We start from the raw sequence: 24,998 nt of genomic DNA, 5'->3' as shown, positions 1-24,998 counted from the left end.
AAAAGATCATAGACACGCGCGTACAGAGCTTTGAGTAGAAAGCAAGCAAAACAAAAGGCCACAAAAAACAACGCTTTCGTTTTTTCCAGTACCAAGCAAGCATATATGCCAAGTGCATGCAAACATTATTAGGCTAAAAGATTATAAAAACACACCTTCTCTTACACCTTTTTTTTTCTTTTTTGGTGTTACTAGCTACTATTCGTTTACATATCTCTAAGCAAAGTGACTGTATCACAAAGTTGGCCTGCTAAAGAATAAATGATCTTTACGCCCTTGCTTTTCTTGCCCTCGATCTCTATATATACAAACACACAACCCCTTAGTGCTGCCTTGAGGCCTTTGAGTTAGATATAGCTGCTCGCTCATGGAAACAAGTAGCAGATCAGGCTACAACATGAGAGTTTGCGTTTTACTTCTCTATATAACTATTGCAGCCATTTTCTTCACTCATTGTGGTAAGCCTCTTATGCATGTGTAGCTTTTATCCCTTATAACTTTTTTTTTTTTTTTTTTTTTTTTTTTATTTTTTTTATTTTTATTTGTAGGATTCATCCTACTACAAATTAAGCTACTTTAGACTAGAAAATTTTAGCAATTTTACTTGCTGGGAAAAGAGTATCTGATCAGCTGCATGCCACCTCATCAGAAACTAAACAATTCTTTTGATGTGAATTAAAGGTTTTTTACTAGTAACCTTTCCTTTGCTTAAGTTGGAAGGAAGGTACATAGTATAGAAAACCATATGTTTATCCAATTAATGAACTAATTGTGCAATAATCAATTAAGGATATAAGCTTCTATACAAGAAATAGGCCCGGTTAAACGACACCTAGTCCAGCATTGCCAACATGCAGATCGAATATATAGGTAGCTGCAGAAGTCGTGGCTTCTTTCAAATGAATTTTTTTTATGGTGGACTTGGTGTCGTTTTGCCATTAACCATCTCAATTTTTTGTTAAGCAGATGCAAGAAGATCAGTGCAACTATCCAAACGTCCAAGACATCTCAGAAGTTTAGTCATCAAAACCACAAAGAAGTTGAAAGTTAGAAAGAACTTGGGCATTGAAACCTACAGTACTCCAAGTTCACCATTTTCTTTGCCTCCATTTGAGTCATTGGGTCCAATGCCCATGCCTGAAAATGCTCCTCCCTATTGTCTTTATCCACCCACTACCACTACAACCCCACTACCTCCTTCTACAGCCATTCCACCTCCCTTAGGATATACACCCTCATCACCATTCTATCTCCCTCCAGCTCTTCCAATCCAAAGCCCACCTCCAAGCCCAACCATCATCATTCCAGGCCCACCTACCATTCTACCTGGCCCACCAGAAGCTGAGCCTAGTCCCTTTATATATATTCCAAGCCCACCTGGGTCTACATTGAGCCCGCCTTACTATGAGCCCAGCCCACCAAGTTACGTCCCCCCGAGCCCACCTTCGTATGTTCCTTCTCCTACAGGGTTTGTTCCAAGCCCACCAAGTTACGTCCTGAGCCCACCTTCGTATGTTCCATCCCCCACTGGGTTTGTTCCAAGCCCACCAGTGTTTGAACCACCGGTGGTGTTTCCGCCACCGACTGTGCCACCGCCTCCGAACAAGGCCCCAAACACTGCCCTTTGGTGTGTGGCCAAGCCATCAGTGCCTGACCCAATCATTCAAGAAGCAATGGACTATGCTTGTTGGTCTGGAGCTGATTGCTCTTCAATTCTGCCCACTGGGTCATGCTTTCAGCCCAACACTTTGTTTGCGCACGCTTCATTCGCTTTCAATAGCTACTGGCAGAGGACTAGGGTGGCTGGTGGCACGTGCGAGTTCGGAGGGACAGCCATTCTAGTCACTGTTGATCCAAGTGAGTTTACTTTAAAGCCTATTATAAAAGAACGATAAACCCCCCTTTCTCAGAAAAAGACATTGATTTACTTGAGAAGCCCATTTCACTTTAGAGTAATATTTTTTGCACAACTCTAATTACTCTTTTTTTTTTTTATTTATTTTTTTTTTTTATGATTAACCATTGGATTTGTTTTCTTACATATGGGCCATAAATATTTAATGGCTGATCTTAAAAAAAAAAGTTATTAGAGTTATGTAAAAGTTGTACAAAAATTGTGCAAGAAACGTTACTCTTCATTTTATTAGTCGGTAGATATTCATTTTAGGGAAAATATACATATTACCTTTAACTACCAAGGCGAGATATGATCTTTTGTCACTTCAAGATACAACTTTTGATCACCTTACCTATGTGACAAGGTAGTCTCCTACTTGACTTGAGGGTTTTTTTTTTTTTTTTTTTTCTAGAAAAAAAATATTAAAATTAAAAATTGTCACATGGGCAAAAATGGTCAGGAGTTGTGTCTTGCAGTGGCAATATATCATATCTTCTACCACGGTTTTGCCAATGTCCCCTCAAGACTAATAGAAGGACAAAATTAACCTTAAAAAAATTTCAATAAGATAAAAATAGCTTTATAAATTAGAAAAAAAAAATTATATGTAAGATTTTCCTTTTTTTTTTTAGAAAAAAAAAAAAGAAATTTGAGAATTTTTTAAATTTTATAAAGATATTTTTGTTATTGGAGAGACATTGACAAATTTTGATAATTTATAGGTACATCAACTCAGTCAATAATTTAGAAAAATACTATTAATGAGTGATAATTTAAGGAAATACATGTATTTCATCTTCATTTTATTAGTCTCTCTATATATATATATTCTAATGTGATTTACTTCTTTCTTTCTGTTAAAAAAAAAATAAAATTACTTTTTCTGTGTGACAGGCTACGATGGATGCCACTTTGACTACTACTAGTTTCAAGATAGAAGAGACGGCAGGAAGACAAATGTGTCCTCAATCGTTGTTGTTGTTGTTGTTGTTTTTTTTTTTTTTTTTTTTTTTTTTTTTCAGTTTATACCATTTTTTTTTTTTTTTCACAATAATTAGTATGTTATGCATATTACAATCTCAAAGGAAACTAACTCAACATAAATTTTGTAACTACTCTCAAGTTATAAGATATTTATAGAAGATGGGAGTCACTTAAAATCATGTTTTTGAATTATGTTCTGTACGGCTGTGTATACATGATGGATGCTGCTTGTCATTGTGCAAAAGGGACACATATATATGAGTAACTTGTAAAGATTCATCCATAACTATATATCTAGTTTTCTTGAAACTAAATAGTAAATGTTTTGCAAAAATACAAATTTAAAACACTTGAAACATCAAACTTCAGACCCTCATGATGAATAAAATCAATGTTTTTGGACATAATAACTGATTGCCCTTGTAAACAACTAGCTCAGCGACATTAAATGTGGAGCTAATGCCATGGTCGGGTGGAATGTCAATGACATATACATTTGGTATGACCCATTTCAACACTTTGAAATTAATGCCCAATTAACACTATAATTAAGCTTGCAATTAACCTATTGATGGAGTTATTGTAAGAAAATTGAGCTGTGGGGAGAATCAAATCCTGTTCCTCCACCCACCATACATTGTAAAAGGTTTCCTGGACTACAATTAATTGACCACTTCAGTCTACCAATTTGTATGGGAATGGTAGGTAGTGGAGAACCTCAGCTTCGTACCAACCATGTGCCATAGAGTTTTCCATAAATAACTCATAAAATGCCTAACGCTCTTATCATACATGCACTATGGTATTTGGAAGATCATATAGTTTGACAACTTCATCGAAAAAGAGCTTAACAACTTTAGAAGCAAAGAGGTCTTGGCGCATGGAATGAAGTTGGCCATGTTGAAAAAACAATTCACTACCACAAAGATGGAATCGTGCTTCTTTAAAGTGTGTGGAAGTTCAAGCACAAAGTCCATACTCACATCCTGCCAAAGGTAGTCCGACACAGGCAAGGAAGTGTAGAGGCCAGTGTTCTGCTATCTATGCATGCTTGACAAACTATCAGCATCTCTCTTCAGGCATGGCCAATGAAATTGATGCGCCATTTCTTCCATAGTTTTATCACGCCTAAAGTGTCCCGAAGGCCACCTGTATGGATCTCCTAAATTAAGAAATCTAGCATTGAAGTCTGTGGGATACAGAGCTCAAATACCAAGGTCTCAAGCTTTTTTTTTTTTTTTTTCTCCGATGAATGAAAGCTTTATTGATCAACAACCAACTACACTCTAGATAAACTAGAACTCAAAACCCAATCAAAAACCAAACCAAAGGCCAGAATACAAGCCTAAACACTGTAAAAACCAACTGCAACAAACCAAAAGGCAACAAGACAAGCCCAGTCCAAACAACAAGTCAAGACCAGAACAAACAAAAAAAACAATCCACCAAATACACACAATCAATCTACAGAACATCTACATCAGATGTTGTAGGTTCCATTTATCCACAAGTTCTGCATTATAGGTAAGCTTCTTAAATCTGCCTTGAGCTATCACCCGGACCCTCACATCCCACTTGATCTGAGCCAAAATAGCTTCTTCAAATCTAGGAATCTTTAAGTGAATCAAATCATTTCTGTGCCTCCATAAGTGATAAACTGTGGCACCCAAACACAATCTACCCAAGCAAGCCTTAAGACTCTTCCCAATCAACATGGTATTACCCCAACTCTCAATACAATCCCATTCCACCGGAACATTTATCAAAGAGCACTCAGCCATGATATGAATCCAAATGCGACAACTAAAGCTGCATTTGAAAAAAAGATGGTCACGACTCTCCATTCCCCCATAACAAAAAGGACAGAGGATATTTCCAGAAAATCCCCAACAACACATTTTATGTTTAGTAACCAAAGCATCCCTAAACACTAACCAAAGAAAAAATGAGTGTTTAGGAATGGACAAAGGAGACCAAACCAATTTCCACCATTTAACTACCGGGTAGACAGTTCTCATCTTCCTCCAAGCATCAGCACAAGAATATTTCCCATCACTAGAATCCCATATAGGCATATCATCTATACCAATCTCCACATCATGAAGCTGGCTCTGAATAGCAACTAAATCATCCGATCGAGCTGCAGGCCAATACCAATTCCCTTCTTTAATAATAGTATGAAGTCTAGAGTTAATGGGAAAACCAGAATCATAGATCAATCTATAGCCATATCTATCTAAGAGATAACCTTTCGGGTGCCACTGATCCAGCCATAGAAACACCTTCCTTCCATCCCCAACCTTAAACCTGATATGTTGTTTTGCAAGGTCTCGAAGCTTAAGAATTTTCTTCCAACTCCAAGAGCAAGAAGTCGGGATAGGAACCTCCCAGAAGCTCCTACCTTTCAACCAATTTGTTTCAGTCCAGGCCACCCACAATGAACCAGCTTTGGTGAAGAGGTTCCAAATGTGGTTAATCATAGAAGCCTTGTTCCACACTTCAATCCTTTTAATACCCAAACCACCTTCCTTCTTTGGGGCACAAATTCTCTCCCAAGAAACCTTAGCATTGGCCTTAGAGTCCTTTCTGCTCCAAAGAAACCGGTTAAGTTTTTGCTCAATCAACCGTATGATCTTTTTAGGAAGAATAAACACCTTAGCCCAAAAAACCTGCAGACTAATAAGGACTGAAGATAAGAGCTGAAGTCTACCAGCGAAGGAAAGACTTCTCACAGTCCAAGAATCAATCCTATTTGTAATTCGGCTTACCAAAGTTTCACAATCAGAAGAAGACAGCCGTTTTGTTATGAGTGGGACTCCCAAGTATCTAACTGGAAGAGAACCTACCGGCATCTGTAGAAAATCTAGGATGTCTTGCTTATCTTCCAGCGACACTCCAGCAAGGAAAATAGAACTTTTGGCCGGATTAGCTTTCAAACCAGAAAGAGACTCAAACTCAGCAAGAGCACCCACAATAGTAGAGACCGAAGCAAGATTAGCTGCAGAAAAAACCAGAAGATCATCCGCAAAGCAAAGATGTGTAAGCTTAATAGCTTTACACTTGGGGTGGTAACTAAAATGAGGAGAAACAGTAGCTTGAGCCAATAGACGGAATAAACACTCCATAGCCAAGACAAAAAGATAAGGGGAAATAGGATCCCCTTGTCTAAGCCCTTTCCTACCTGCAAAGTGACCCACTAAAGTGCCATTAAGATTTATAGTGAAAGTAGGACTAGTTATGCAAGCTCTAATCCAGGCAACAAATCTGGCAGGGGCTCCAAAACAATATAAGCAATGCAAAATGTACTCCCAGTCCACAGAATCGTAAGCTTTCATCAAATCCACCTTAAGAGTGCACCTTGGAGTACCCTTCTCCTTATGATAATCACACACAACCTCTTGAGCTAAAAGAATGTTCTCAGCAATACTTCTTTTTGGAATGAAGGCTCCTTGATTAGAACTAATAACCTCATCAAGTCCAGGGACCAGTCTATTAGCAAGAATCTTAGTAATACATTTGTATACTAAGTTGCAACAAGCAATAGGCCGATAATCACCCATAGTAGAAGCATTCTTCTTCTTCTTCATCAGTGTGAGAATAGTAGAGTTCACCTCCCTTAAAAGCTTTCCAGTCACAAAGAATTCCAAAATAGCATCACAAAAATCATCCCCAATCATAGGCCAAGTTTTCTGGAAAAATCTAGCTGTAAAGCCATCCGGGCCGGGAGCTTTGCTAGGATTCATAGAGAAAATAACTCTTTGAATTTCTGATCTAGTCACTGGAGCACACATACCAGCCACACAAGAATCAGAAAACCTCTTATCAATAAGACTAGCAACCCGATCAGCCTTATCTGAAGAGAAGATATGAGAAGAATGCCCCAACAAATTCTGATAAAAGCTAATAGCCATTCTCTTAATCTCATGCATATCATGAATACTATTACCCTCAGCATCTTTCAGCATTTTAATAAGATTAGTGGAATTCCTAACCTTAACCGCATTGTGGAAAAATGCATTGTTACCATCCCCAAGATTAAGCCATTTTACCCTTGATTTTTGCTTAAGAAAATTCTCTTCAGCAGCCATCAAAGAGATCAGCAAATGAAGGCATTCCTTCTCTTTCCTTTGGCATTCAGCATTGCCTTTGGAAGAAATAAAAGAATTTTGGGCCTTGGCTAACTCATGCCGGGCTTGAGAAATTTTCAGACCCAAATTACCAAAAACTTCTCTGTTCTTCACTTTAAGCACATCTTTAACTGCTTTGAGCTTAGAATAGAAACAGAACATAGAATAACCTTCCACCTCCACCCTCCAAGCATCACCAATCCAATCTAAGAAATTGTTATGTTCAGCCCAATAGTCAAAGAACTTGAAAGGCTTAGGTCTGTAGCTAGTAACACTGGAAATAGTCACTAGAGCCGGGGAATGGTCATAAACTCCTCTCTCAAGAAACTCCACAGAAGTGTTCCCAAACTGATTCAACCATTCACAATTCGATAACACCCTATCCAGCTTCTTAGAGACAAAATCAGAGCCAGATTGATTGTTTGTCCAAGTATGAAAGCATCCAGAGTAGCTCAGATCATCCACCCCCAGATTTTGAATGCACTCAACAAACTCCTTCTTATAACAAGAAAACCCCTCATTCCCCCATTTCTCTCGAGGAAACCGGATTACATTAAAATCCCAAACTATAATCCAGGAAGATCTGCCAATAGCATTTTTAATCATCATCAATTCCTGCAACATATTTCTCCTACTAGGTCCATGAGTAGAACCATAGACAACCGAAATCACCCAACAATTACCAGAGTCCTTTGATATTACCCTGCAAGTAAGAACCTGCTCATGGATATCAAAAGGATCAATATCTACTTCTCCAGGATCCCAACAAATCCATATTTTGTCCAAACAGTGCTTAGAATAATTGTTCACCACCTCCCAACCAGGAAGCATTACTGCAGCAATTCTAGGAAAATTATCCTTCTTCACCCTAGTCTCAACCACACATAAAATGGAAATATGAAGTCTACTAACCATTTTTCGAACCTCCTTTTGCTTTAGGGGCATATTGAGACCCCTAATATTCCATGAAAGGAGTTTCATAAGACACAATTGAGAGACAAGCCCTTTTCATCCAAAGGGCTACCACTCATTTTCCCCTTCCCCTTATCACTAGATGAAAGGGCCTGCTCAAAAACCTCAAGAAATGTGGTAGGGGACCTAACCCTGATCTCCTTCTCTATGTCAACTTCTTGATCCAAAGTACCAGTGGACTCAAAATAGTTTGAAACCCGCAAACCATTCAAACTCCTTTTGGAATTTTCACCCCCTATTGGTCTCTTGATGACTTTATCAAACACAATCGGCTTAATAGCAGGGCTACTCGTCTTCTTACACACAGTCTTAGGATTTTTGGGTATCCAAACTTGCTTCTCCTTTTTAGCACAAGCATAAGTTGCATGACCAAAATGTCCACAAGTGGAACACTTTGGAGGCAACCATGGGTATTCAACACCCACATTGATAACAGCACCATTATTCCTACAAATGGTGAGCTCTTTAGGACAAGTCGAATCCACATCTATCTCAACCAATACTCTAGCAAAACCAAGTCTCTTACGTTCCTCTATCACTTTATCAGCAAAAATGGGATTCCCAATACCACTAGCAACATAGCTAAGGCCTTTAGGAGTCCAATATTCAATAGGCAAATGCATGATTTTAACCCACACAAGAACAGAAGAAAGATTTAGTTTTAGGAGCTGCATACCTGGTTGCCACTTTCTCAGAATCAAAGGCTTATTAGAAACATGCCAAATCTTGGACTCAAGAATCTCATCACAGGAAGCCTCATCCTGCATCCTGAAGATGAACATGCCATTCTCCATCGAAAAAACTTCTATGTCTCCATATTGTTTCCACATCAAAGCCACAGATTTTTTTACCAGATAATATGGGAGAGGTTTTTCCATGAATTGACCAACCAAACACGATCTCCATTGAGACACCAAAACATTTCACACCAAAAACCAAGACTTTCTTTAACACCACTTAAAAAATGACAAAGATATACACCACAACACCTTTAATAGTTAGAGATCCACTTCTAAACGTCAATAAGAAACTCATAATAGAACACACCATCCATAAAACTTCACCTCTCTAACACTAAAGTCACAATTTTTCATCACAAAGACTTAACTTTTACCTTCTAATTAAGCACACTCACATCACAAAATCTAAACACAAAATCAATAACGAAATATCAAAAAGAAAGGCTAAGGAAAGAGATTTGTGACTTACTCACTAGAAGATTTGAGCTAAAACCCTCAAGAAATTCCCCCTTCCTCTTTCCCTCTCACTTTCTCTCTCTATCTGAAGGCTAGGGCATGGACCAAAATGGTGCCCTAGGTTCATTATGAGGCTTTTAAAGACCCCCAACCATGTAAATTTGGGGTGCAGAGTTGGCCTTATTTGATTCGCGTAGACTATCAACGTTTGGACGGTCATTGGATTGTTCAGATATTTTTGCTGACGTGGACCGTTCGGATGATGACTAAATGTCTTTCATCTATTTCCTTTACCTACCATTTGCAGAGAATTATTCCTAAGTGTTTAAAATCTTATTTTCTTTCCTTTATGAGAATTTGTGACTAATCCAACTCTACTATAAAACAGTACTTGGCACTATTTATGGTGTCTTTAATTATAATCTAGTGTAGGGTATTTCATGGAAAGTACGCTTGACGAGCCAGTATTAGGTGGGGGAATATCCTGATCAACCCAATGTTAAATGAGGGAGTACACTTAACGACCCAGTGTCAAGTGATGATGTACGTTTGACAACCTAATGTTAAGTGGGGAGGGGGAGGGGGAGGGGGAGAGGGGGGGGGGGGGGGGGGGATAAGCTTAACGACCCGGTGTTAAGTAGATGAGTACACTTAATGACCAAATATTAGGTGGAAAAGTACACCTATTGACTAGTGTTAAGTGGTGAAGCATGCTTTTATGAACACGTATCATGAGCATGTCTTGGTTTAGATAATGTTTCTCATTATTATCTGCTAAGCAAATGAATTGAATATGTATACTATGATATGACATTGGAAAAAAATGCTAAGGAATTTTAGTTTTAGTATTTATTGCGAAAGAAAAGCGTCTTTCATTTTGACATTCAGAAAGAAGTTTTACACTAACGTTTCTACAAAGACGCATTGGTCGCGATAGTTTGTTAAAAACCCTGCATTTATTATAAAAGAAAATTTTACTTGAAAAAATTTTGAGAAAAAACTTTAATTTTAAATTAAATTTTATAAAGAAAGAAAATTTTTTGAAGTAAATAAAGGCTCACGTCACACAAACACTATATTAATGAAATATTTTGCTTATTGAGCCATGGAATCACAATTTCTACATATAAAATTGTTTAATTTTACAAATATAGCTACAATAGCTGTTAGATTCATTTGGACTACTATCATTAGGATTTAGGGAAGGTCCAACTTTTGAGGTCCAAGCTATTTTGTTGAGGACCAGTCAGTCTAAGGCCTTGTGTATGTATAAACTTTAAATAAGTATAATGTTAAGTAGCAATGATATGCAGATGTTGTCGAGAACATGTTTATCCATTAATAAAGTAATATTTTATCTAGTGCGCGTTCTAGTGTCTTATTTATATATAGTTTATAATATAAGTTTGTGGTTTTAAAAAAAAAATGCATGACATTTTTTGCTACGTTATTTAAAATAATAATAAGAGCGCGCCGTATTAATTATGCAAATTATCACGTTTATTTTTGGCAGGATGTTACATACAAAATACAAACAAAGGCCAAGTAAATATTTTTTTTTGATAAGCAGAAGATAAATATCTGGCTTTTTTTTTTTTTTGTTAATCAAAGCTGGTTTTTGATTTGAATGCGAAGAGATAATATACACACTTTACAACCCTTCACACTAATTTAAGAGATTGATTGATGTAATAAAATTATCCAAAGTTAATTTATTCATTATTTCTTTCTTTATTCACATCCAACATCCCAGTCCAAAACCAGATTCTTACGTTGGACCCACTCACCCACGCGTGTACCACAAAACGACGACGTCAAAGAATTAAATAACGACAAAACCCGCCACGCCCAGGTCCAGATTCGGACGCTTCCCTTCCCTCCATATTTAATTGGTTGCTTTCGTTTCGTCACCGATCAACCAACCAACCAAAACCAAAACCCTAGCGCTGCGCAGCAATGGAGGAGGACGGGTTCGCCGCCACCAAGCTCTTCAATCGTGGCTACTCCTACACCTACGATGACGTCATCTTCCTCCCGCACTACATCGACTTCTCCACCGATGACGTCTCCCTCTCCACGAACTTCACGCGCCGCCTCCCTCTACTCTCCCCGGTCCTCTCCTCCCCTATGGACACCGTCACCGAGGGCGCCATGGCCGCCGCCATGGCGTCTCTGGGCGGCATCGGCATCATCCACTCAAACATCTCCGCCGCCCTCCAGGCCTCCGTCGTCCGCTCCGTCAAGTCCCGCCGCGTCCCCATCCTCTCCGACCCCACCTTCCGCTCCCCCTCCGACCGCATTCACTCGCTCGACGACTTCGACTCCTGCCCCTACGTGCTTGTCACCCAGCGCGGCTCTCCCTCCTCCCAGCTCCTCGGCTACGTCTCCAGATCCCACTGGCTACAGCTCGACGACCACAAGAAGGACGCCCCGATCAACGCCTTCATGACCGTTTCGAACGATTTGGTGGTGCCGTGGGACTCTAGTCTGACTCAGATGGACTCCTACTTTCAGGAGAAGAAAGAGAGCGACCTTGCAGTGCTGGTGAAGGATGAGGAGGCGGTGGACGTGGTGACAAGGGAGGATGTGGATAGGGTGAAGGGGTGTCCGAGGTTGGGGGCGGGGACGGTGGGGCCTGACGGAGCGTGGAGAGTCGGGGCGGCCATGGGGACGAGGGAGAGCGACAAGGAGAGGCTGGAGCATTTGGTGAAGGCCGGCGTGGATGTTGTGGTATTGGACAGCTCTCAAGGGAACTCCATCTATCAGCTTGAGATGATAAAGTATGTCAAAAGGGTTTATCCGGACCTGGATGTGGTGGGTGGGAATGTGGTCACGGTGGCGCAGGCCCAGAATTTGATTCAAGCCGGGGTCGACGGGTTGCGGGTTGGGATGGGGTCCGGCTCTATTTGTACTACGCAGGAGGTTTGCGCGGTTGGGCGTGGGCAGGTATACCATTTTTCACTTATTCCATTTTTTTTTTTTTTTTGGATGAAAGAAAGCTTTATAAAACCAAACCACAAACTACAATCACACCAGAGAAATCTGGTTCAAACTATTCCATGGGCAAAGAGAAAACCCAAAACAGCTCACTCAAAAGCCCTTACAACTAAGACTAAATGCAGAAGATAATCTGGAGCATCAACATACATCCTGACTAGTAAACTAGAACAGAATCTACAAACAAAAGTCAACAAGACTTCAAACTCAACAAAACAAGAGATCCAACTATCCACAGAACTTAAACCACATTCTGCAGATTCCACAACTGGACTAACATCAGATTCTCAGCATTCTTCTTGTAAGTTCCCTTCACCAAAAATCTGGCTCTCACCTCCCATTTTATCTTAGCCAGAATTACCTCCTCTGAACTCGGGATATTCCCATGTAGGATGTCATTTCTATTTTCCAAATATGGTACACAGCAGCTCCTAGGCATCGGATGCACAGTCTTGTTTTCAGACAGTCTTTTTTCAGATTAGAAATACTCCAATTCACCACCTCCTCCCATGTCTCCACTGGATTAGTTACTAAACAAGAAGCCATAAGGTTTTTCCAAATACGTTTGTTGAAACTACATTGGAAGAACAAATGAGTTCTGTTTTCCAACCTTCCCTGACCTAAAAGACAAACCGTCCCCTGAATATCCCCACCTACACATCCTCTCCTTAGTTATTAAAGCATCACGAAAAACCAGCCATAACATGAAGGAATGCCGAGGGATAGCCACTTGATTCCAAACCACTTTCCACCATTTCTCAGGAACCTCTTTTTTCCTTAAAGCATCCCATGTCTCTGCACAAGTGTATCTCCCTTTCTTACATCTCCACATAGGCAAATCAGAATTGCCAATCTCTACCTCCAATCGTTTGCTCTGTATATCAACAATTCGATCAGATCTAGCATAAGGCCAATACCACTCCCCATTACGAATAATAGTCGACAGCTTGGCACCAATTGAGCTACCTGCATCATAAACAACCCTATAGCCATACTTGTCTAGGAGACACCCATGCAGATTCCAGACATCTAGCCAAAGAAATATTCGGTTGCCATCTCCCACTTTAAACTTCAAAAACCTCTTAGCCACCTCTCTAAGTTTGAGAATTTGCTTCCAACTCCAAGAGCATGATTGAAGAATAGGAATTTGCCAGAAACTCTTCCACTTCAACCAATTTTTATCCACCCATGCCACCCAAAGTCAACGTGCCTGAGCATAGAGGTTCCAAATATGCCTAAGCATAGCCGCCTGATTCCAAACATTTAACCTCTTAAGGCCCAAGCCTCCTTCCTTTTTCGGAACACAAACCTTCTCCCATGCAACCTTAGCCTTAGCATTCTCATTACTTCCCACAAGAAACGGTTTAGTTTCTGCTCCAATAACCGAATCACTGGTTTGGGAAGTATAAAAATACTAGACCAGAAGACTTGAAGGCTGAAAAGCACCGAGGAAATCAGTTGTAACCTCCATGCAAAAGATAAATGCTTGGCACACCAAGAATCAAACCGAGAAGTGAACTTTGCCACCAAACCTTCACAGTCTGCTGCTGTAAGCCTCTTAGTTATAAAAGGAACTCCCAAATATCTCACCGGAAACCTGCCTTTTGTCATCTGCAAGAGATCCAATAAACCCTCCTTAGTTTCATCAGAAATTCCAGAGCAAAAAAAGAGCTTTTGGCAGGGTTTGCCTTCAGCCCGGACAACTCCTCAAATTCAGATAACCTTTTCTAATTTTTGGGTTGTTTAGATTGTGCGTTTTGATTGGGTTATTTAAATGGCACGATGGAAGATTGATGCTTGGTGTTCATGTGATTGATCGAGCTTTGTATTAGCTCAAGTTGTGTTTTGGAATATTATGATGCTGTTGTGGCTGAGAAATTGCTTGGATTAAAGGGAGGGAGGGCTTTGCACAGGTCCGGGATTTGCTTGACAGGGGTGGGTCTACGAAGTAACACTGCTTTGAATGGGTTCCTCGTCATTAAAAAGAAAAGAAAAAAATTTACTTGGATTAGATGCTGTGATGAAACTTTCTACGGGTTGAAGCCTTGAAGATAAAAGGCAACCGTTTAAAATCAAGATAGCTTTTCACCAAAGATTCTTTGCATGTTGAAGTTGGTCGTTCCTTGTTTAAGTTCTCTTTAGTAAGGTCTACTGATTACATGTTTGGATGCGAGTTCGCATTAAACAGACAGAATATGTTATGTTTGTTTAACAAGGATACTGACCTCTGACAATGTCTGAAAGGCAGTGCAATACAATAATAACCTGCAGAGTGGCTTTTAATGCATGAGTGGGTGTCCATATGCATACATGTATCTGTGTGTTTCACGGCAGGAAATTCTACAGTGCAAGACCTATTGGATTGCTTCCAAAGCATTTTTATGTCAATTGAGCTGCACTAAGTGGCTGTGTCAGCAATGAAAATAACTTTTCTAGCAGTCCTTTACTTAGTAATGTAATTACTAGTAACAACCCCTCCTTTTTGGGGGTACATTTCTCTGTTTTGCCACTAGATCCTCTAAGCTCTAATATAGAATACTAGAAACAAATGTTGGGTTTCCTTCTGGTATTCACAAACTTACATATGAGTAAACTGGCAAAATTGGTTATACTGTTGTTGTAGTCAATATTCTAACACTAATTAATACCACTGAAAGGTTATCAACATAGCTTAGCCATTTTATCCTTTTAACGATACTTGCTTCATCATTTTGTCTATAATTGTTTTTCTTGTGTTACTACTGCTTTTCAGGCGACTGCTGTTTACAAGGTTGCCTCTATTGCTTCACAAAGCAATGTGCCTGTCATTGCTGATGGTGGCATTTCAAATTCTGGACACATTGTCAAGGCTTTGGTCCTGGGAGCATCTACTGTAATGATGGGAGGCTTCTTAGCTGGAAGCACTGAGGCTCCTGGTGCTTATGAGTATCAGGTATGACATTTCTATCACATGTTCCTATGTGTTACTGAAGCAGATATTATGCTGCTCATGCCAAGAATGGAATTTTTTCTTTCTCAATTCTTGGATTGCCATTAAGCAGTCATTTTTTTTTTCCTTCTCTTATACGTCCCTGCAAATTGCGCATCATTGGGAATATTTGGACATTATTGGTTATGATTGTCCCTAAGAAAGTAGGTATTATAATCATTTGCTATTTTTTTTTAGTTATTATCATAGTAATAACAAAAAAATGCTAAGTATTTTGTCCAACTTACCGTCGTGTTTCTTTTTCTTCGTTATTACATCAATTGGAACAATTTTATCTTATCCATCCAAAAAGCTCAGTGTTAGTGATGTGACTATTGCTGACGTGGGAACCATGTCACATGCCATGTCAACTTAGAATTATTAAATTCTTTCCATTTTATTTCCAATTAAAGATAAATTTCCATTTTCAGAAAAATCTTTTTTTCCTCTCTCTTTATACGCACTCTTTCCCAGCCCGGCTGAACCTAGCAAAGACTAGTAATCTTTTTTTTTTTTTTTTTTTTTTCTCTCTCTCTCTCTCTCTAAAAGACAAAAGAACAGCCCCACCCTCCCAAATATAGAGTACAAAACCTCCCTCCTACTAAGTTCATTTATCCACTCTCTGTTCTCAACAGTGCTAATTCTATCTGATCAACAATCAGATAATCTTATCATCCCCCCCCCCCCCCCCCCCCCCCCCCCCAACTCCTTAAACTTGTCACATAACCATAACATAACCATGACTTCGGACCCAAACACATGGGTATGATCCGAACAGATCCATATTTGTCTTCTGTCATGCCTAAAAACCCCTAGATATGCTCAGAGGGGGTGGCCTAACCACTTTCAAGGCCATATCACTTTTTAAAAGTTAGGGAGCTATTTGTCATAAACTTAAACAACATGGACAAAAAATGCATTTATCCTTTAATTAAATGGAAACAAATTAAGTTTAAGATTTTTTTTTTCTTTTTTTCTTTTTTGTGATATGGCATGTACATGGTCGCATATCATTGATTTGGCACATATTGCTCTATTAGCTTGATTTTGAACGGAGGGATAGAATTGACATATTGTTAAACTTTGAAGAGCAACATTGCTACAATTGGAATAATAGGGACAAAATTGAAACATTAACAAAAGTTGGAGGACAAAAAGTGGACTTTACCCTAAAACTAATGAAGCTACTTCCTTCTTATGCTCCAAGATAAATTGCAATTTAGATCAAACTTTGATATTCTAGTGGCTGATATCATTCCCTTTATTATCTGCAATTATCTTACTAAAGCAACGCGGCCATTTTAAGTGTTCAAAATAAGTTAGAGAAATTGCTTAGTAGCTCGTAAAGAATCTTTCCTAGAAGATACGTGCATTGGAATTTCTTCTAGCTATGCATTTTCTTTCATAGCAGCATGATCTAGGGATGCTTAGACGTCTAATCCATCTTTATTGTTAAAGTAATACCCTATTAAATGAGAGCTAAAAGGCGTGACCCTAGTACATGTGATGTATGCAAGAGTAAACTTACAATCTGTCATTGTGTTGGTTACTAATCTACGTTGATTGTCATCTATAATGAAGCTTATGTAATTAGAGCTTACTGCTATTCTTCTCGTTTATCTATTGGGCTTTTCTAAAGGACCGGTCTTGGAAGAAGGCTTGACTTTCAATGGATGTGTTTTAAAGCTAAAGTCACTAGAGTAGTTTGTACGTGAGTACCATTTATTTTCTTGATAAATAATTGAGATATCATTAAAAAGCACAAAAGACGCAATCCAGGTACGCAAGTATACAAGAGATACACCTAACTAGAAGGAGAAAGTGTAAAATACAAAATCATGAAAATTAAGCAAAATTAGATAGTCGACGGCAACTATCCAGTGGTAAAGAGTTTCGAGAAAGAAAGACTTTAATTCTACTCGTCTTCACGCGGCCTTCAAAGACATCATAAAAGGCAAAATAGAACCATCATTTAGCTTGGCAGTTAACTAAACTATGCGGTAAACAATCTTACATAGAATTGCACATTGTGTTCCCTGATCTTAGTTTGAGCGGAACTAAACCATATACCAACATCTCAATGGAGTTGTTTCTGGTATTCAAGTTAGCCACTTGATAGAAAAATTTTATGCATTTGTAACCCTCTTTTAACCGAAGTGTGAAGGACTTTTGCCTCCAACTCATCTCCTCCAATAAGGTAGCCCTCTTCAAATCAAGAATAACTTTGTCTTTCCTCAACTTCTTAGTTGCATAAAGCTCTCTCTTCCTCCAAACCATCAAGAACTCGTAATTTATCCAAAAGAATCTTTTTCTGGTTCTCCACATTACCAAACACTTGCTCCATATTCTTAAATCGGCTTTCAAGGCCTTAAGTTTGTGAGCCAAAATGAAGCTTTGGGAGCCTTGAAAATAATAAGTCCACCACTATTTCACCCTGTCCATAAAGCCTTCGGCCTTTAGCCACATTGTCAAACTTAAAATATTATAAGGCGTTTGTCTCCTCGTAATAACATTTGCCTTGAACTGTTTGAGCAAGTTTTTGACTCTAAGGTGTTTGTCGCCTCATTCAACCCTCTCACATTGCATGATAACAATTTAGGCTTCATAAAGAATCAAGCATAGGACACTTTCTAACTTTGCATCGATTAGAACTACCACCTTTCGAATCATAGTTGATGCAAAATGATAATCTTCTTAATTTTCTATTTACTTTGTTGACCAGTTTGGAACTACAGGTCAACTCCTTCTGTGAGTGGCTCGCTTCAATGGCCGTGAGCAAGGCCATAAGCCCCTCTTCAAAATCCTCACATGATGACGGATTTCCCTCACTTTCTGCAATACCCAAGCTGAGGACTTTGCCCTTGCACTCTGCTGCAAACGAGGGGTAGGAATTCAGCGGGATGGGCTCCTCCCTAGAGAACACTTTCAAATCCAAACAAGGTGATATTACATTAACAAGAGAACCACTCCTATCCACACCACCCACGTCACACCCATCCCTCAAACCATCATTTCTCAAACAAACAGAATCAACCACATTACCTTTGTTAGAACCATCTTGCGAAACTTTCAAGGCATCCTTCCTGACCTGCTTGCATTGCCGCCAACATCCAAAACCAAGAGCCCAGTGTTGAGGGAAACCAATGCAGCCTCATCACTGGAAAAATCAGGAGGTGGGAGAGACAGATGCTGCGATTGGACATTCAGAGGCTCCACCGTGTATGGATGACTGCTGGCAAGCATAAACCCGTCGTGTGTACCCTCCAAAAGGTTCGGAGCATCTTCGGCACCGCCATCCCTGTAATCGAGGACTGCTAGTGAAACCACCGGAGTAAAGCTGAGTTGAGCGGAGCAAGCAACCGCTTGACCCACTTTCAAGCTCTCTTAACTTGCTCCCACACTTGAGCCTTTACCCGAAGAAGAGGTCTCTCCAGCCTGTGTCTTCGTCACCCACTTAGATGTGGGCTTAAGTTGAAACGCACATTTCACTTGGCTTGGGTTTGGGCCTTTCTCACTCGCATGATGGGCTTTGTTTTGGGTTTTTGGGTTTTGGACAATGGTAGATGATTTTAGAGTAATGTCTATTTTCGGAATTTTTAATTTTAAAGTAAGATAGTGACTTAGAGTTCAATTAACTTTTGGGCACATGCCTAATGAAGCCAGGAAGGGAATTTGGAACTCACAGGAGACTGTAAAGTTGGTTGTATTCCATGCCTATAATGGATTTGTTCTTGTCTTATACCGAAAAGCAATTTGAAGGATTTAGCTAAAAGTACTTTTGTTTGCTTGGAAATGCTGTAGACCATTTGACCCAAAGATACCGACTCAAAGATGCCCTATATGATTCAAGCGTGTCTACCTTAAAATTTTGAGCAATGTGCATACTTTGATATGCATAAAAATGTATAAATGTTTTGATGTTTGGTGGCTGTTTAGGTTTTCCACCTGCAACATGCTGTTCACTATTCCTTGATCTTTGAAACTTATCAATTTTTTATTGCTTCATGAAATCCCCCGCCTCCCTCCCACCCCCTCCTCCTCCCACTCCCCAAGTGGACACACAATTGGCCTTTGCTTAAGCTAATATTTCAGTATTATGAATATTTAATTTTGCTATACCAGAATGGTCACCGGGTCAAAAAGTATCGAGGTATGGGCTCCCTAGAAGCTATGACTAAAGGGAGTGATGCAAGATATTTGGGTGACACAGCTAAGCTAAAAATTGCTCAGGGGGTTGTTGGAGCCGTTTCAGATAAAGGTTCTGTTCTGAAGTTTATACCTTACACATTGCAAGCAGTCAAGCAAGGGTTTCAAGATCTTGGTGCCTCCTCTCTGCAGACTGCTCACGACCTCTTAAGAAGAGGGGTATTAAGGCTAGAGGTATGGCTTAGCATTTTGTATTTGTAATTTTAATCTATGGCCGTGAGCATGATTTGGTATTCTTCTATAGCTTTTGTACATCAAGAAGTATTTTGAGGTAGTCTTATTAGCAATTGTTCTGGTTAGAACTTATTCTTCTGTTAAAAGCAATTCATCCTAGCTTGTCACTTGCGGGTGAGTTTCACCCAAATATGAGCAATTGTTTGTTACATAATGCAACTTGAATCTCATATATAATCATAAAAGAGGGTTTGTTATAGAGCAAAACTATCAAGAAACTTTTATCTTAATTTGTGTTATTGGATAATTCCTTGTTCCTTTAATAACTCTTTTCCTTGTCCAATCAGTGGAAATGGGTTTTTGAGATGACTAATTATACTTACTCTGGTGTTAAAATTTAAAAGTTATATCTCTCATTTCACAGTGATTTGCAAGATTAATTTGTGGACAAAACTTGCATCTTCTTTTTTCCTTTTCATGTCTTTTCTTGTTCAAGAAAACTTGGGCAACTTTATATATTAAAAAGAATCAAGGGGGAAAATGAAAGAATTCTTGGCAAGAGTCTTACTAAGCCAGATCAAAGTGCTTAAGGTGACAGGAAGTTGCAGAAACTTGATAGGTAATGTACGAAAAATTCTTTCGTAGTCTGTGATTTCAAGAATGATGGGTTACTACAGCCAAGGCTCCAATTGTCTGGTTTTCTTCTCTTCTGAATTCTTAGGGGTATTCTTAGACCAATATATCACCCAATTTTTCTAGTCTGAGTGGAATCTTTGACCTAAACGAGGGGTTTGGCAGGTCTGTGAATGGTACTCATTTGATACTTACCGTGCAAGTGTTGGGAAATAACTTTATAGGATATAAACCTACTATCCAGTGGCTGTTAGAGAAATTTAACATGACAGTTGACCCAGTAATAGTATTCTTTTTGTTGAGAAGTTTGTCTGTAACACATCCGGTCCACAATGCCCTTAAATTAGGTCATTTGAAGGCAATTTAATTAGTGTCAGCATTGTCAATTAAGTATCGTGACAGCTTCTTCCAACGACCAAGGGGGCTCCCCCTCGGCAGACGCAGTTCACCCACGTCAATTTAATTAGTCTGTTCCTCCATGTTGATCTCAATTAATTTGACTTTGTACTCTCTAGTTATACTCTCTAATGCTTAATGTGTATTTCTTGGGAAGGTAATTTCATTTTTGGAATTGTGGTGTTGGATAATATTTATTATTAATCACAGCATGCTTGGATAATATTTATTATTAATCACAGCATGCTCAATGTGTGACGCCCACAAACTAGTGCAGTGGAAACTTTCATGTTGAAAAGTTGTAAGGACAAAATACAATTCATGACAACTTGTCTGCTTGTTTTAGCTATTCTACAGGTGTGATGATGACTTGAGAACTATATATATATATATATATATATATATATATATATATATATATATATATATGTTTTTGGCCACATACGGATGTTTGATTTCATGGTCTGACTTTGGCCTTTTATTTGGTGGTTTGTTCAGGTTCGGACAGGAGCAGCACAAATTGAAGGCAGTGTCCATGGCCTCGTTTCTTATGAAAAGAAACCATTTTGATATTAGAATCCTTTCTACAGATGCTAATGCCCTTGTCCCCGTTTTTATTTTTGGCTGGAAGTAGTCTTTGTGGTTCATTATGCAGAGTAGAGTTTCTACTTTTTAGCATGAGCCACATTCAAGCTAAACCATGCACGTTCATCTTCTAAGCTGATTGGTTTTGAGGAATCTGTATGTGGAGGCCATTTGTTTGCCGCGTGGCTGAGAGAGACGAAAGAAATATAATACTGTACTTTGCACTCTTTAATGAAGTTTCCAAAAATAAAAGTTTACTCCAAAGATATTTCAGTCACATCGCAAATCATTTGCCAGGCAGACTAGTAATATGGAGTATACCCTTCTGACACGTCGAACGTCCAATTTGCCCTTTCATGCTATGGGAATCATCTCCAACAACATAAAATGAGATTCTAAATCATTAATCATATATTTCAGCAAATTATATATGGATTTCAAAAACTATTGGAGTTCTAGTATGCGGAAAAGGCCTTGGGGTTTATTTCCTTACGCTAGCTTCTCTCTAGCGAAAAATTTAAAACCCACCTCCCCCAAGGGAGGAGGATCCTCTCCGCCTTGTGTGGTGTTATTTTCTCTCTGTTCTCAGTCATTTTTGTTCTTTTTTTCCCTTCGTTTTCCTACAAAAATGGCAGCATCTCTTCAGTTTTACTGTTTGTAAGGTCTGTCTCCTTCAAATCCAGCTACCGCTCTACTCCACTGTCCATTCCCACGGGCCACCAAAGGAAAGTGGATTTAGGTTTTTCCAACTTAGATCTAGTTCCTCTGTCCACTGCCTTGCCACACGCGCCCCACCATTGGCACCACCGGCCGCCCCTCTTCTCAATGCCACCCTCCGCGTCATCATCGGACCACCACGCATCAAAGCGTGGCCACTATGTGCTGGAGCGGGGCCACCACTTGCCGAAGAGTGGCCAACACGTGCTACACGCTCAGGCTAGTCTCCGCCTTCCTTCGTTGCTCCATCTGCCGGAGTTGTTGCTAATGGATTTTTTATTTTTTATTTTCTTTTTATGCTGTTTGTGGGATACTATCTCCCCATTTATTGTGGTTTTATCTTGTTGTGGAGACCTTTGTATCTGGAGTTGAGTACTTCTTGACGACAAATTCTGTTATGATCTCTACAGTGCATCTCCCTATTCAACCTTCTTTTGGTGGTTGTAATTTTTACCTGGCAGAAGTTCGGGTAGGGTTGAAGGGTCTTTCGAGGGTCATGCCCTTACCCGCGTCCCTTTAATTGGAGGTTCAGATAGAGTTGAAAGATCTCACGAGGTTCATATCCCTACGGTCCTCTGTTTTGGTGCCTATACCTCTTTCTACGGCACATTCCTTGGCTTATGCCCAAGGTGTAGAGGATTGGGACATTTATTACACATTTGGGTTTTAAACACACATATTTCCTGTCTGTTGTTTACAAACTTGATACAGTTTTTTTTATTTTATTTTATTTTTATTTTTATTTTTTATTTTATTTTTTTGGTTTGCTGTTGAGGAGACCACCCTTATTAAACTTTTTATTGCTTGTAATATATATATATATATATATATATATATATATATATATATATATATTGGAGTTGCCCCTTCAGTACTCGTTACTCTATGGTAAGGAACTGTAGAGATTGGTGCAATCCTCGAAAGAAGGTTGATGGAGAACTCAATCTCCTGACCCGGAGATAAATTTAGTAACTCATTAGGAAAATCATCATGGAATTTCCTGAATATTAGAATCTCTTCAAGCATAATCTCCTTGGCAAGGACGAAGTTAGAAGCTCTTATGGGCAGGGATACAAACTCCCTAAGTTGGTCGGAATAACACTTACCTATTATTAATTCTCTCACTAACTTAATGCTTTGACTTCTTAAGATTAGGGGTGTACAAGTGGTTACAGTTAGCGGTTATTGGCTCTAACCACTACTGCAATCACCTTAGGTGGTTATCAAATTTAAGTAACTGCAATCATTCCGCCTTAGGTGGTTAGCAATTTTGAATTAACTACTGGTTAATGATTAATAAAACTTATAACCACACCACATAAACCACTTTTTAAGTATGGGTTTTCAGGCCTACATTGAGCCTCTTTTAAGAGCCTAATTTTATTTTATTTTATTATTTATTTATTTGGCAGTAAACCCAAAGTCTGTGTCAATTTTTCAGTGAAAATTAAGATAGTGTAGAAAATTAACAGAAAATGAAATTCTAATTTTAAAATGAAAATTATCAGAGTGCACTCAGGGCAGAAAAACTAAAGCCAGAAAACATATCACTCCTGCTATTCAGGTAACACCACGAATTGGTAGACGTTTTCTGATAAGCAAAATCCTCATTGGCTGAGTATTCCATCAGTGCTTAGTTGATCTGGATTAGGATTCTCTACAATTTTAAAAAAATTTGAATTCTCAAATTATATGAATTCAAGCCTTTTTTTATATCGAATAACGTGAAAAATGCTATATATTTAAAATATGACATGTTATCGTGGAAAAATATAATATATATTCCAAAAGACCCCCTTTTTTTTTTTTTTTTCCCACTTTTCAAGATACACTTCTTCTTTACTAACCCAAAAGGTAGTTTTTTTGCTCAAAGCTTTTATATGACATAAAGTGTAAGAACCTGATAAAAATATACTCAATTCTCATCATTAACATGTCACATTTTTAATATGTAGCATTTTTCATGCCGTTCGATGCATGAAACGACTTAAATGCACATCAGCAATTTTAAGTTTGAGAGAGTCCTTACTGAGGATCAGTAGCTAGGATTAATTCGACAGGTCACGGCGGATGAAATCGAGAAGGTTGTGCTGAGTTTTAAATCAGATAAAGCCCCGGGTCTGGGTGGTTTCAATGCCCACTTTTTCAGGTCTGTTGGGAAATCATCAAACATGATGTGTGCAAAGTTGTATCGAACTTCTTTCGAAGTGGAAAGTTGTTAAAACAGGTCAACTCAACTTTCCTTGTGCTGATCCCCAAGGTTGATAACCCAGAGGTCTTTAAGGAGTTCAGACCTATTTCATTGTGCAACATGCTCGTAAAGAAAATTTCAAAAATTTTTGGGCATTGGCTTAGGGAAGTGCTTGATGAGTTGGTGGGTCCCCATCAGTCGGCTTTCATTAAAGACAGGAACATCAGTGAAAACATTATTCTGGCTCACGAGCTGGTCCGTAACTTTCATAGAGACAAAGGAACTCCTAAGTTTTGCACCAAGTTAGATATTCGCAAGGCGTACGACTCCGTTCGTTGGGATGCTGTCTTCAATACCCTTGAATCCTTGAAGTTTCCTGAAATTTGGGTAAGATGGATTAGAGAATGTATCCCCAAAGTGTCCTTTGCAGTTATGAATAACGGATCTCCATCTATCTTCTTCAGGGGCGGGGCTGCGGTTTGAGCCAGGTCTCTTAGAGCCTATCTTTTCATCCTAGTCATGGAAATATTCAGCCAGCTTTTTAACAGGGAAGTAAAAAACAACCTGATCACCCATTCAAGAAGATTTTAAAAACTCTATCTTTCTAATATAATATATGCTGATGATGTGCTCATTTTCGCAGATAGCTCCGTGCGTAATGCGTTGGCCATCAACCAAGTGCTGAATGAGTTTCACAGCTGGGCAGGTCTTGGGATTAAAGAAAGCCAAATGTTCCCTATCATTCTCGGCCACCAGTTATAGGGTCAAACGAAAAATCATTCGTACTCTTGGCTTCCGTGAGGTGCAACTCCCTCTAAAATACTGGGGGACTGCCCTTACTATCTACCAGATTGAGACACTCTGACTGTCTCCCCCTCTGGGACAAGTTCAATCGCCGAATTAGCAATTGGAAAAGAAGGTTGCTTTCATACTTTGGAAGAATGAAGCTAATCTC

At 39.1% G+C, this 24,998-nt stretch overlaps 3 protein-coding genes across 3 annotated transcripts; 2 read left to right on the top strand and 1 right to left on the bottom strand.

Moving 5' to 3' along the window:
• Positions 1-302: 302 nt before the first annotated feature.
• On the top strand, positions 303-3,039 carry LOC133875887 (extensin). The gene is made up of 3 exons (XM_062314150.1): positions 303-458; positions 967-1,857; positions 2,792-3,039. The coding sequence occupies exons 1-3, from the start codon at positions 368-370 to the stop codon at positions 2,821-2,823; spliced, it is 1,014 nt and encodes a 337-aa protein (XP_062170134.1). The 5' UTR covers positions 303-367; the 3' UTR covers positions 2,824-3,039.
• Positions 3,040-7,985: 4,946 nt separating this feature from the next.
• LOC133876108 (uncharacterized) lies at positions 7,986-8,774 on the bottom strand. Its single transcript, XM_062314392.1, has one exon. It carries the CDS (start codon positions 8,772-8,774, stop codon positions 7,986-7,988), a length of 789 nt encoding a protein of 262 aa, XP_062170376.1.
• A 2,293-nt stretch (positions 8,775-11,067) lies between these two features.
• LOC133874901 (inosine-5'-monophosphate dehydrogenase 2-like) lies at positions 11,068-21,412 on the top strand. The gene is made up of 4 exons (XM_062312809.1): positions 11,068-12,122; positions 14,926-15,105; positions 19,264-19,521; positions 21,049-21,412. The coding sequence occupies exons 1-4, from the start codon at positions 11,133-11,135 to the stop codon at positions 21,118-21,120; spliced, it is 1,500 nt and encodes a 499-aa protein (XP_062168793.1). The 5' UTR covers positions 11,068-11,132; the 3' UTR covers positions 21,121-21,412.
• Positions 21,413-24,998: the final 3,586 nt, after the last annotated feature.

This window comes from Alnus glutinosa, chromosome 8 (assembly GCF_958979055.1).
Source record: "Alnus glutinosa chromosome 8, dhAlnGlut1.1, whole genome shotgun sequence".
Taxonomy (NCBI): Eukaryota; Viridiplantae; Streptophyta; class Magnoliopsida; order Fagales; family Betulaceae; genus Alnus; species Alnus glutinosa.
Note: the sequence above shows the minus strand (reverse complement) of the source record. Positions and strands in the feature narration are given on the sequence as shown.